General features: G+C 46.1%; 1 protein-coding gene across 5 annotated transcripts in view; it reads left to right on the top strand.

The window, feature by feature from the left end:
• SEPHS1 (selenophosphate synthetase 1) overlaps positions 1 to 13,482 on the top strand; it is a 31,787-nt gene that overhangs the window by 4,387 nt on the left and 13,918 nt on the right. For 4 of the 5 annotated variants that reach the window (XM_042991073.1, XM_007081228.2, XM_007081226.2 and 1 more), the window contains 5 exons: positions 3,679 to 3,782; positions 5,793 to 5,900; positions 7,132 to 7,286; positions 10,692 to 10,782; positions 13,005 to 13,104. In XM_042991073.1, the coding sequence (XP_042847007.1) occupies positions 3,679 to 3,782; positions 5,793 to 5,900; positions 7,132 to 7,286; positions 10,692 to 10,782; positions 13,005 to 13,104 (558 nt within the window). The remainder of the gene's footprint in view (positions 1 to 3,678; positions 3,783 to 5,792; positions 5,901 to 7,131; positions 7,287 to 10,691; positions 10,783 to 13,004; positions 13,105 to 13,482) is intronic. The other variant, XM_007081229.2, reaches the window with a different exon arrangement.

The following is a 13,482-nucleotide window of genomic DNA, read 5'->3' as shown; positions in this document are numbered from 1 at the left end:
GGCAAAAAGAGATGCGATAAAAACCTTACGTGTAAAGTCGTAATACCTCTTTCTGACTTCCCTGCGGACCTCGCTGAGCATGCCATGCGCGGGGAAGCATTTTGAAAATGGGTCACATCATTCGCTCCTTCCCTCAGCCCCGTGATGCCGGGGAAGGTCGAGTAAGTCATTCCGTGTCACTCGGTGAGGGTCAGGACCTGGAGTCCGCGTCCTCTGATTCCTCCGCCCACCGTACTGTTTGCCCTCGGGTCTCTGAGACCAGCGTGTTTGAAGTGAGGAGAGGGGCTGCACCAGCTGCAACCTAGCAGTGGCAACGGGGACAGATGTCAGCAGCAAGGGGAGAGGTAGAAAAATCTGTTACCAGAACACGGTAGCAAAGGAGTCTAGTCACACAGGGCTCTTGAGAAGTCATTGGAAGCCGTGACCCTTTCCCAGAAAAATGCACACCCGCAAAATGTAGCGTTCACGGTGTTCTCTAGGGGTACATGGACCCCAGGTTGCAAACAAAGGGACGCTGAAGAAAGCATAGTGTTAGAACCTTGTACAGAAGTGACATATCCAGATAGCCACAGCTTTGCTTTGGAATTGGATGTAGATTCGTATCCTGACAACAGTCACTTACTTGTCACTAATGGTAATCTGTGCACGGTCTTACCTTCTGAGTGACAGTTTCCCAGTCTGTAAGATGAACTGTTTCTAATTGTTGGAAGTACCAGAAATTATTTGTGTGTGTATATGTACCATGTGTATCTGTTTCTAAATTTTTTTTAATGTTTTGTTTATTTTTGAGGAGAGAGAGAGCACGAGCAAGAGTGAGGGAGAGGGAGACACAGAATCCGAAGCAGGCTCCAGGCTCCGATCTGTCAGCACAGAGCCCGATGTGGGGCTCAAACTCACAGACTGTGAGATCATGCCTGAGCCGAAGTTGGTAGCTTATCCAACTGAGCCACCTAGGCACCCGTATCTGTTTCCAAGCTAGAGTGTGCTACCTCCCGGGTTCTAAGATGTAACAGTTGTTAAATGTACACATGTTTATTTAGATGTATTCTAACTAAAGAAATGTTAAAATCAGTGCTTCTTGCCTGGTACTTACGAGCTATCGAGTATTGATCACCATCACTGGTGGTGACGGTGTGATCATTGGGTTATTTTTTCTTGACGGCTTCAGTCTTGCTGAGAGCTTAGAATTCTCCAGCATCCACTGATAATTAAATCTGCACCGCTCATTCTGGTATTTGAGGCTTCCTCCACTCTGTGGCAATTTCCTCTGTTACCGTTTGCCCTCTCCCTGGACTGTCCCTCTCTCCCCCAATCACCACGGACCGGACTGGTGCTGTCCAAAAGAAATGTGATGTGAGCCACATGTATAATTTCAAATTTCTGAATCTTTAAAACAGAGAGCGTCAGAAGAAATTAATTCTAACATATTCGATTTAACCTAATGCATTGTATCTAAAAAACATCATGTAAATATAGTTGATCTGAAACGTTACTAATGAAATGTTGGGTTTTTTGGTACACAGGCTCAAGAGTCACCACTCAGAATGCTCTGATGCTGCATATAAGTAGAAATAAGTTCTTCACGAATCTTATTTATTTATTTATTTATTTATTTATTTATTTGTAATGTTTATATACTTTTGAGAGTGAGAAAGACAGAGTGTGAGCAGGGGAGGAGCAGAGAGAGGGGGAGAGACAGAATCCGAAGCAGGCTCCAGGCTCTTAGCTGTCAGCATGGGAGCAGGACACGGGCTCGAACCCACAAACCACCAGACCACGACCTGAGCCAGAGTCAGATGATGCTCAACTGACTGAGCCACCCAGGGGCCCCTCAAATGTATTTAATTCAAATTTAGGATTAGCCACATTAGAAACATTGAAAGCTAACATTCAGCAGCTGCATTCATTCTATTTCAGGAGTCCTGTAGTTTACATGAAAACCCCAAAGAAAACAGTGTTTCACTCTTTTCTAAAGCAAATAGTAACATTCTCAGAATAACCTGTTGTTGGCGTTACCAATTTAGGGAGACTCAATATGAGTTAAATTGTGGTTCTTCACCTTGGCACTTACCTGCTCAACAGCCGCCCTCGGGTGAAATTGCCGGGGATGAATTTCCGTGCATTTCCCTGCGCGGTCTGACCTCCCGCTGGGGATCACTCACTACCTGGGCAGCCTGCTCCATTGTCACAGATCTGTGAGACTTGCCATCCAGACACTGCTTTGCAGAAAATCAGCCCGTCTTCACAAAGCCTGTGACTTTTTATTAAACCTGATTTTGTTTTTGCATTCGTAATAAGGGGTCAAGGCCAGGGGAAGTAAGGTGCCCTGTGAGTCGGCCTCTGTTGGGTATTTTGCCGTTGTGGATCTGGGTTAGCTGTGCCTCAGCAGTGTTGCTCAAGCAAAACATGAAAGGTACTGGTGTGTTCACTTCAGCATGATACAGACAGGACTTGTTCTCCTTCCGTTTGGAATTCTGATTTGGAATTCTGAATTGCGAGAGTGCCTGCTGTGCGCCTGTGTCCTTTGCTGTTTCATCCTGACTCTCCCTCTGCCTTCGGCTGTTCGCCACAAAGTTGAAATAATCCCAGAGGTCTGGAGGGCATCCTTTGGAGAGACGCATGGAAAGCACTCGGTATTCAGCTTACTTGGTGGGAAGGCCAGTCTGAATTTGAGAACACCTGCATTACAGGTGATTTTCAAAGAAAGGTAGCCTACGGCAGCCCAGTCTTCATCATTTCTAAACTGATTTGAGTAAAAGGGAATTATTTCTAATTAGATCATCAATTGTCCATGTTATCTTTCTAAACATTTAGATACAATTTTTTTTTTATTTTTTTGAGAGAGACCGGGAAAGAGCCCCTAGAAACAATTCTTAATAAATTGAAATGTTTCCTACAGGCCTGTTTAGCAAAGTATTTTTCCCTGTTCATAATGTAAGTTAGTAAAGGTGACATTTACAAGTTTTCCACAAGAGGAATATCATGAAATATTAAAGTTTCCTCTTAAAAAATGCTTCCGGGAACCTACGTAACAGATCACCTAGGTACCACAGAGTATGTACTTGCTTGACTGGAAGCAATGAATCTGAATACCTGTTCCGGTGACAAGTTGACAGCAGCGTGCCTGATGTGGGGCTCGAGCTCACGAACCACGCAATCATGACCCGAGCCAAAGTTGGATGCTCAACCGACTGAGCCACCCAGGTGCCCCGTAACTTTTTTTTTTTTATGTGTGTAAAAGATTTTACAGATTTTCTGTTGGGGAAAATAGAATAATTGCCTGAAGATCGGTTCAGAAAGCACCTATAGATAAGACAACCCAAGTTGTACTTACACTTTCTCGTCTTTAAGGAAATTCTCTGTGGTGCCAGTCACATGATACAGTAATACGAAGGGGAAATTTCCATTTGAAGCATCGTTAAAGTCTAAAAATTGTACCGTGTAGAAGTTGAGTCTTCATGACTAACGAATTTTATTCTCACTTTCTATCTTAAGCTAGTTATGTTTCACGTTTATTTCAGTTAATGCTACTTGATAGGAAACATATTGCTTTATTGGCAGGGTGCAGTGTTCCTCAAGTGTCGTGCACACAACTGTTCGTCTTCACAACACCAGTGGTAGGAAATGAAACGGCTTTTCCTTTTGGTTTTTGGGTGATGGTAACTTTCATCTTTGCAGGCATTGGAATGGATACTTGTGTCATTCCTTTGAGGCACGGCGGTCTTTCTTTGGTTCAGACCACGGATTACATTTATCCTATCGTCGATGACCCTTACATGATGGTGAGTTTGACCCTGGTGCGTTTTTACATCTGGGACTGCTTGTTGGTCGGGTTTGGGGCTGTGGCTGGGGATTTTGTTTTTGTCACACCCAACTTGTTCTCGTCCCGCCCTGCCCTGACTTCTGCACGTGGAGCCAGCGGATCTGTGCCCTGCTCACACTTGGTACCTTGCGGAAGGCAGTCACGGCAGACGCGGTGAGCCCTCTGCTGCTCTTGTACCTGATGCACGTCTGCACGAACACCTGTTGTCTCAGCATGTGTGTTGACTGACATGTTTGTGGTTTCCTTCTTTCTCTCTCTCTTTGACCGTTGTCAGCTCCACACTCCTGTGTTTCAGGCTTAGAGGTGTTAACCATACTCTGTAGCGGGACTGATCCTAGATGTTTCCTTCCGGAAGTAAACAGCTTAGCATCTCACCACAGTTAAGCTTCTTGACCATTCATTCTGATTCTGGTCACCATCCACCTCGGTGTGTTAGCTGCCACTGTGTAGAAAACATGTCCGAACTGCTGCGTTGAAGTTTCTAGCTGCTGATCGTGGCCTGCCTAGATATATTTTCCATTTGTTCTGTGCACGGTTACGCCAGCAACCCCTTGGTCTAACCAACTTTAACCCCCTACCCTACCAGACAAGGAGCCGATGAAGCGACTGGGAACGTCCCATTGTTAGGAAATGGTCCTCCCTGTGTGTCATGGGCACTGGGATCAAGCCTCACACATAGGGACCTAGGCTGTGAGACAGCTAAGTGCGGGGAGGAGGAAGACCACCTCTCAGGTGCCAGCGACACGCATACAATTTACTAGAAACCTGGTCTGGCCTCTGCATGTGTCTTCTCTCGAGCAGTAATCCTGAGCCTGACCTGCACCACACCCCAGGCGCCACCAGAGGCAGAGGTTCTAGAACCGGAATCCATCCTTTATCCAGCATGTCTTAAAAGCCCGTGAGAGGGCCCAGGACAGAAGGGACGGAAAATTGCTGCATTTCTACACCCCCAAGGTGCAAAACACCTGTGGCCCTTGCTGGTGCTGCTTCTAAGCTCACTGCTGATCGGCCAGGAAGTTGTCAGGAAACCTCAACAAGCCATGAACCAGCTGCTGGAAATAATCCTTGGGGGTTTGATTGTCCTTATGTCAGAAGAAAAATTTGTTATTTTTCTCCTTCACTGTCTAGAAGTGACAACTTAACATTTATGTTATTTTATTTTATTTTTAATTTTATTTCTAAGTCATCTCTACACCCAACGTGGGGATCAAACTCACAATTTTGAGATCAAGAGTTGCATGCTCTACTGACTGAGCCAGCCAGGTGCCTCGACAACTTCTCTTTAATAAATCTCCAGTGGTGATAAAAGAACAAAATCTTACCACATTTATTTTGAAACATTTTGAAGTCCCTTATTAAATAATATAGCTCGCTGGAAACACTTTTTATTTTCTTTAGAAAACAATCTGACTTCGAGCTTGGATGGTTGGGGTTTTTTTTGTTTTTTTTGTCTCTTCTATTTTTTGATTTCTCAACCAAGATGTTTTTCCTGTTTATCTTCTAGAGCCTTGAAAAGAAGCTACCAAAATTTCTCCCTCCCTGTATTATAAAAAAAACCGTCTTCTCTGTAACCAGTAAAGTCAACATATTTTTAGCGTCTGTTTAGGATACATGGCCGTTTCCAAGATTGCTTTAGGACTGTTTTCAAACTTTCTCCTTCTATAGTTCTCCTCCCAGAACCATCCGCTCCAGCCTCGCTCACCCCAGCGTGTGCCCCCAACCCCCATTCCCCATCTATGTAAATTGCAGATTTCTCCCAATATCTTAGAACGGGAAAGAACATGGAAATTACTGCTGCAGGAATGTGTGAGAAAGACTGAAGGAACGACCTCGTGGCTCTGTGACTGAATGCAGGACACAGAGAACGGGGACCACATCCCTGGAAAGTCCCCGAGTTCTGGGACGTGCCCTGTAGGCACACACGGAAAGTCCCCTACTTGTCCTTGCTCACGCCTCCCCTCTCTTCCAGGGCAGGATAGCATGTGCCAATGTCCTCAGCGACCTCTACGCGATGGGGGTCACGGAATGTGACAATATGCTGATGCTCCTTGGAATCAGTAATAAGATGACGGACAGGGTAAGTAGTATGTCGTCTCAGGGGCGTCACTTGACCGGGTAGCCCTGCGTCCCTCATCTGTAAAGCGAGGCGGCCAGGCAGTGCAGCTTTCCTACTCTTGTCGGGCTCCCTGTTTAGTTTTTGGCAGCTGTCCGTGAATTAAAATAGAGAGTCTGGCCTATTCTTCTTTTCGTTTCCACCACCTGCTTCCCGTTCTGTCTTCCAGGTAGACTGAAGCCAAGACAGTCATGTTTGTTTGCTTTGATAAAGTCTAGGCCACAGTAATAGCACCTCCGTGCCAGGTGTGTGGACCGGGCCCGCCCTGCAGACCCCCGGCTTGTGGCACGGAGGCTGGCCGCCTTCCTCTGCTTGCTGCTTGGGTCGCTGATGTGGATGGTGAAGAGACGGGTGTCGTGTGTGTTCATGGTTCACTCAGCAGTGTCTGTGGCCTTGCTGCCAGTGCCTGTTGGTTGACACAGAGAGGATTTCCATTTAGATCATTTTTGTTCCCCAAAAGAAGTCTTGCCCTGCCTATTTGCAGTAAAGCCCCCACAACATGCACTTGGGTCATGACTTTAACAGGCTCTGGAGAAGGGCATGTGGATGCGTATTAAGCTAGCTCTAGAGTTCTTTTTTTTTTTTTTCCTTTTTTTTAAAATTAATTAAAAAAATTTTTTTTTTTTTTAAGCTAGTCTTGGAATTCTTGGGAACCATGTAAGTTGCTGGCTCAGATTTAGGGCAGACCTGTGTATCCAGTCATTCTAGTTTTTAATTCTCTGTTATCTGGGCTTCATTCACATTGTAACCTAGAACAACTTCTAACTTTCGATAAAATGGTTACAATGTCAACTGTTCCGTATTTCTTTCTGTTATTCCCTGCCCCATCTGTAAGCTTCCAGGACTTCCTTCAGGGCTTTACAATCTTTTATTATGTAAAAAAAAATTTTTTTTAATGTTTTTATTTATTTTTGAGAGAGAGAGAGAGACAGAGTGCAGCGGGGGAGGGGCAGAGAGAGAGAGGGAGACACAGAATCTGAACAGGCTCCACACTCTGAGCTGTCAGCACAGAGCCCGACTCGGGGCTCACACTTGGGAACTACGAAATCATGACCTGAGGCAAAGTCGGGCACGTAACTGACTGAGCCACCCAGGTGCCCCTGCAATCTTTTGTTAAAACTACAAGAGTGGATTCTCTTTCCTGCGTTTTGAACTGAATTATGTGACTTTTAATTTGTGTTCTTTTAAACCCTAGGAAAGGGATAAAGTGATGCCCCTAATTATACAGGGTTTTAAAGACGCAGCCGAGGAGGCAGGGACGTCTGTGACGGGGGGCCAGACGGTGTTAAACCCCTGGATCGTTTTGGGAGGAGTGGCTACCACCGTCTGCCAGCCCAACGAATTTATCATGTAAGTTGATTTTTGTTTCGTGTCTCCTGACCTGCTTCCCCCTTTTTCATTTTTTGGCAAAGATTTGTTGAGATGCTCATTCGCATCACATACAATCCACACATTTAGAGTACACAAAGCAGTGATCTTCGGTTTATTCACAGAGGTACGCATCCGTCACCAGAGTTGAGCTAGGACGTTTTGTCACCCGGCTGGAAACCTGCCCTCCTTCAATGTCCGTCACATTGCCCCTGCTCCCCTTCTGCCTTCTGTGACTTCACATAATATTAGTGTGATGGTTTTAGGGTTCATCATTTTGTAGCATGCATCAGTGCTTTATTCCTGTTTATTAAAAATTCTGGATTTTTTAAAATACGTATTTCTTTAAGTAATCTCTGCACCCGACCTGGGGCTCTAACTTGCGACCCCGAGATCAAGAGTCACTCACTCTTGTGACTGAGCCAGCCAGACACCCCCTAGATTTTATTCATTAAGGTACAATTTATTTAACAAAATTTCATACCACATAAAATTAAACTTTTTTAAAGTATGCACTTCGTTGGTTTTTCACATTCACAAGGTTGTGCGTCCATCACTGCTGTCCAATACCAGAACGTTTTGGTCGCCCCCGAAAGAAACCCTGTATCTATTAGTGGTCACTGTCAATTCCCTCCCACCCCCCCGTCCTGGAAACCAGTAATGTACTTTCCTTTTTGTGAATTTGCCCATTTTAGACATTGGTGTGTTCACAGTTGATGGATGTGTTAACGAATGATGTTGCTGTGAACTTTTGCGTGGACGTACATTCCCTGTCCCACGGGTATATACCTAAGAACTACTGGGTCCTGTGGTAACTGTGTATCGTGGGAGAACGTCCGTGTCCTCACCAGTCCTGGTTCTTGTCTGCATGTTTGATGGCAGCCGTCCTAGCGGGTGGGAGGTGACACAGCCCTGAGTGAAATGGGCATTTCCTCGGTAGTAATAACGCAAGCATCTTTTCCTGTGTTTTCTGGCCTTTTCTGGATCTTGGGAAAGATTCTCTCCCCTTCTCTCTTTTAAAAAATTTTTTTTTTTTTAACGTTTATTTATTTTTGAGACAGAGAGGGACAGAGCATGAACGGGGGAGGGGCAGAGAGAGAGGGAGACATAGAATCGGAAGCAGGCTCCAGGCTCTGAGCCATCAGCACAGAGCCCGATGCGGGCTCGAACTCACGAACCGCGAGATCATGACCTGAGCCCAAGTCGGACACTTAACCGACTGAGCCACCCAGGCGCCCCTCTTTCTCTCTCTTTTTGAAAGATTCTCTCTTAATACAAGTTGTTAACTTTTCACATTTGACGTCTTGTTAAGAAAAGCCACCGTGCCCCATTTTCTGAAGGATTCGAAACTCCATTCGTTTACCCTTTTTTATGAGTAAATACTATGAGGCACTGTGTCCGCACGGTTCAGAATTCAAAAGATCCAGAAAGATCTACAATGCAGAGTCCCTCCCCCATTCCTTGTCACCAGTTTCCCTTCCTGGACTGGGCAACCACTTTTTCCAATTTTTAACCAATTTACTGTGGACATTTAGATTATTTTCAATTATTTTGACATTATAAATAGTACTTCGGTGCGTACCCTTGCACACCGATCGTTTTGCATGAGTGTGGCTCTCGGTAAGAAATATTTCATAGTAGAATTGCTGGGTCCAGTGTGTGTGCAGAGTATCTGCACTGGGTGTCTCCAGGCTGCCCTTCAGAGAGGCTCTGGCAGCAGCGAATGAGAAGGCCACGTGTTGGTAACAGACCTCTTGTTCTTTGCCAGTCACTTTGGTGGCCTAAACCTTACTTCTTCGTGAGTAAAGTTGAGCGTGTTTTTCATATATTCGTGTCTTTTGCCCGGTTTTTGATTGTTTGGAGCTCCTTTTAGACACATTATCTGACAGCTTTTGTGCGAAGGGTCTTGCCTTTTACTTACATCAGAGTTTCGTTTTCCTCTCTTTTATGTGGGCGGTTCTCAAACTTGCCACATAGAGAGGACAGAAGACCCTGAAAGTCTATCTGCCTCACACATTTCAGCTTTTTGGTAGAAAAAGCACTTAGCAATTGCAACAATTAGAAAGGAAAAATAATAAAACAAGCTTCGGTGGATTTTTTTTTGGTCAACAGTATGTACGTTTAGCTTGTAAAATAGGAATGAGCGTATACACATGATTATATTTCATAAGATAGTGCCCGTAAACTTAAAAATGACCTGTCAGTTTTATTGCATGTAACTTGTTGATAGTAATTTTTATGGGTTACACATAACCTGTGATGTGCAAGACCGTATAAGCATTGAGGTGTGGTTGAGTCAGAGCTGAAGACTTTCATGTCTTAAGGTCTAGTTTTTGGAAAATGAGTTTCTTGTAAACTGTTAATAGAGTTAACATTTTTCAAACCTAACAGCGGATAGAGACATAGGATGAGTCGGGGAGTTATTTGTTGACTTGAAGTCTGTGCCCCGGGCGTTGTAATTGACGTGGGTGAGGGAATGCGTCATCTGCCATTGGAGGGTAGAGCAGCTGGGTGGCCAGGAAGACACAGGTGCCTCCTGTAGTGATGATGCAGCATAATAGGAGTGTGGCTTGGGGATCGGTCCTCGTGTTGTCAGTGTTTGCCTTCCCTCTTTGAGGGGGAACCGCCAGCGACGCTGGGGTGGCTCAGTCCGTTATGCGTCGGACTCTTGATTTCAGCTCAGGTCATGATCTCACGGTTTGTGAGTTTAAGCCCTGCATCGGGTTCCATGCTGACAGCACAGAGCCTGCTGGGCTCTCTCTTTCCGCCCCTCCCCCGCTCGCTCACGTGTGTGTGTGTGTGTGTGTGTGTGTGTGTGTGTGTATGCTCTCACTCTCTAGATAAACTTAGAGAGAGAGAAGTTTATACATTAAAAAAAAACAAAAACAGACCAGGAACAACCAAGGATTCTGTCTGGGGCCGGGTAGGAAACTTACTGTTGAACAGTCTGAGTTTGAGAACTTTGCTGAAATCGCCTAAACGTTAGACTCGCAGATTTGAGCCACATCCCACTGCGTCTCTACCTCGTAAGTGCTTGTGAAAAACAGCCCTGGTGTCAGAAGTCTGGTTGCCCCAGAACCACGGTGGGTCTGTACTGAGAATCTTCGCACACAAGCGGGGCTGAGGGCTAAGTGATTTGCTTCTTCAGACGCTTCTCGGGGGTGGGGGGACCTGTGGGTGATGGCACGCTCCTCAGTTCTGTCAGTGCTTCTGGTCCAGCGGCAGCCTCAGCACTAAGCTGGAAGGTTCTCCTCCGCTGATGGTGTTTGGCTTAAATTTAAGTAAGCACAGACAGTTTTTACCAGCCTCTTCTTGCTCCTGTTGTGCTGATAGTGCGTCTGTCTCTTCTGTGCCCCTGACTGGAACCTGCCTTGTTCTCTTCTCCAGGCCAGATAACGCAGTACCGGGGGACGTGCTTGTGCTGACGAAGCCCCTGGGGACGCAGGTGGCCGTGGCCGTGCACCAGTGGCTGGATATCGTGAGTGAACCGCTGCTTGCCATCGTGGGCGGGGGGCGGGGTAGCAGCACATGTTCGGGGCCGTGGTAGTTTTTGTGGGGGCGGCTGGTTTGGAGACCAGGGCGCTCACCTCGCACATCCGATCGGTTGCGCATCTCCCTGGTCTGGCACCGGAGTTCGCTTCTCGAGAAGGGGTGTCTGGTCCAGAGCGAGCACCACGTCTCGTCCGGAAGTAAGCTCGTCCCCTTGCACGTGTTTGCACACATCGCAGATCTGCCACACGTCTTCATTCTGTCTTCTCGAAATAGTCGCACTGCCGGGAAGTGTTATCAGCCACATCCTTACAGAAATTCTAGGAACTGTCCGTCGTCCTATGTTAAAGACAGAGTTACGCGTATTAAATGCTTTATCTTTTGTGTCTTAAGCATCACTAACAAAAGGAGAGTGTACAGAAAGTGTAGTGTTTGGGGTAGAAATACGGGCAGTTATTGACAGATTATTTTAGTCTTGAGGTTTCTGGTTGTTTAATTTATTTTATATAAATGAGTTATATTTAGTTATAATTAAATATAGTTATAATAAGTTATAATTATAATGAGTTATAATTAGTAACTCATAACATATTGATAAATATTTATCTCATGGAGGAAGCATCTAGAATATGAAGTTATTTATTCCGAGTCACTTTTCCGCTGAGCTATAATCATACTTCATTTAGGATTTTCTCCTTGCCATAACAATTCAAGAATGAGTCCAGTTGTGGCATAGTCTCACATAACATGATGCTTTTCGTTTCTGCAACTGTCATCTGAACTACCATTCCTGAGAAACAGTTGAACAGGAATAATAATTTTATCAGCCAGGTATATCTTGCTCAATACAGCAGAGTACAGAAAATCTCTAAGCAACATTCTTTAGTTATTTTTCCCTTCCGTCCTGTGATGAGGGGAGGTTTCCCATCAGGTATGATCACCTGTACATCGGATTGGAAAGCCATCACAGGCCAGCAATCCACAGTGACTTTCCATAGGACCACCCAGGTCTGAGTAATTCAACAAGGTTACTGGTAGTAGGTGAGGCAAAGGAGCCTGAAAGATGAAGGGTTTGGGACCCTGCTCCCTACCCCCAATCTGACACCACCTGTCCTTTTTTTAATGCTCAAAATTGAAAAAAGCAAGATGTGAAGGTCATGTAGCAGCCTAATACCCTTTCACGAAGGTCAGAAGCAACCCAAGGGTATATTGTCCTGGCGCCTGTGTGTATGAGAACCCTACTTTGTGTGGCAGGAGAATGAGGTTGTTACCTCTGGGGGAGGACAGGGAGCTGTGGGCCAAGGGAGGATCACAGGGATGGACTTCAGTTACTGCGTTGGGTGGTAGATCGTCGGATATTATTAAAGACAACGAATGCCTGAATGATGGCCGCTGATGGAGCGTAATGGTAGTATGTCATGAACCCACATCGTGATGCTAGATTCTTTGGAAATCAGACTGTGGAAAAAAGGAAGCCTCTTTTCCCCTGACCTTCGTGATCTCCTCTGTGGTCACCCAACGCTGTCCTTGGGGTGCATGCAATCAAAGCTGTTTTCTTTCTCTATTTTTTTTTTAAGTTTATTTTTGAGAGAAAGAGAGAGCAAGTGAGCATGTGAGCATGAATGGGGGAGGGGCAGAGAGAGGGAGACAAAATCCCAAGCCGGCTCCACGCTGTCAGCTCAGAGCCTGATGCGGCTCGATTCCCAAGAACTGTGACACCATGACCTAAGCCAAAACCAAGAGTGGGTCACTGAACTGACTGAGCCACCCAGGCGCCCCGAAGCTGTCTTCGTAGTCTCTTGTCCACCCAGATGGCTTGATGCAGAGTTTAGGTGAAGTCAGTAAAAGTGTAGTTGTATGAAAATGCGAGCCATCAGCTTATTAGAGGAGGTGGGGAGGAGAAGCAGGGGACACCTGGGACTGTGTGCATGCGTGGTGCATCCTGCTGGTTTTCCGTGGCCGGCACACTGCAGGCCTGGACCATGGCAGTTGGGGGTCGAGAACAGAAAAGATCGCACGATTCTCTGTCTGAAGGGGCCCCTGAAACACTAGTCACGAGAGCAAGTTGGAAAACTTACCTTTGTGTACAAATTTAGGTCAGGGAAACCGCCAGAAGATGACAAAGGGAAAAATACACTCTTCTTCAGTGGTTAGAAGATTAATCACATTTTTTCCCTCTCTTTTCCTCCTAACCTCTGTTCCCGTCATTAGCCTGAAAAATGGAATAAGATCAAGCTGGTGGTCACCCAAGAAGATGTCGAGTTGGCATACCAGGAGGCAATGATGAACATGGCCAGGCTCAACAGAACAGGTAAGGGGCGGGATCGGCCAGAAGGCAGACAGTGTAGGCCGTGGGCCATGTACGGTCTCGGCCAGTACTGCAGGCCCGTCTGTGTGTCCCTGGCTTGGGGTCATAGGTCAGTGGCAGGAATCCAGATACTCTGTGCATTCCTGACAGAAATGCATTTTAAACGTGACTTGCATTCGAGAAAACGGATGACCGAGGACTGGGCGAAACATTGCATCGGACGAGGGCGTGAGGGCGCGAAAGCTTTTCCTCCAGCACACTTTCCTCTCTGCGCCTGGGGTCCGGGGCACTGTGGCCCTGCCAGCACCTCTGTCCCCCTCTTGCTTAGATCCCCCCACAGTGACAGCGGTGCCAGGCGCAGAGAAGAGTTGAAGTTATATT

This window comes from Panthera tigris, chromosome B4 (assembly GCF_018350195.1).
Source record: "Panthera tigris isolate Pti1 chromosome B4, P.tigris_Pti1_mat1.1, whole genome shotgun sequence".
NCBI classification, from domain to species: domain Eukaryota; kingdom Metazoa; phylum Chordata; class Mammalia; order Carnivora; family Felidae; genus Panthera; species Panthera tigris.
This window is presented reverse-complemented; position numbering and strand designations above follow the sequence as displayed.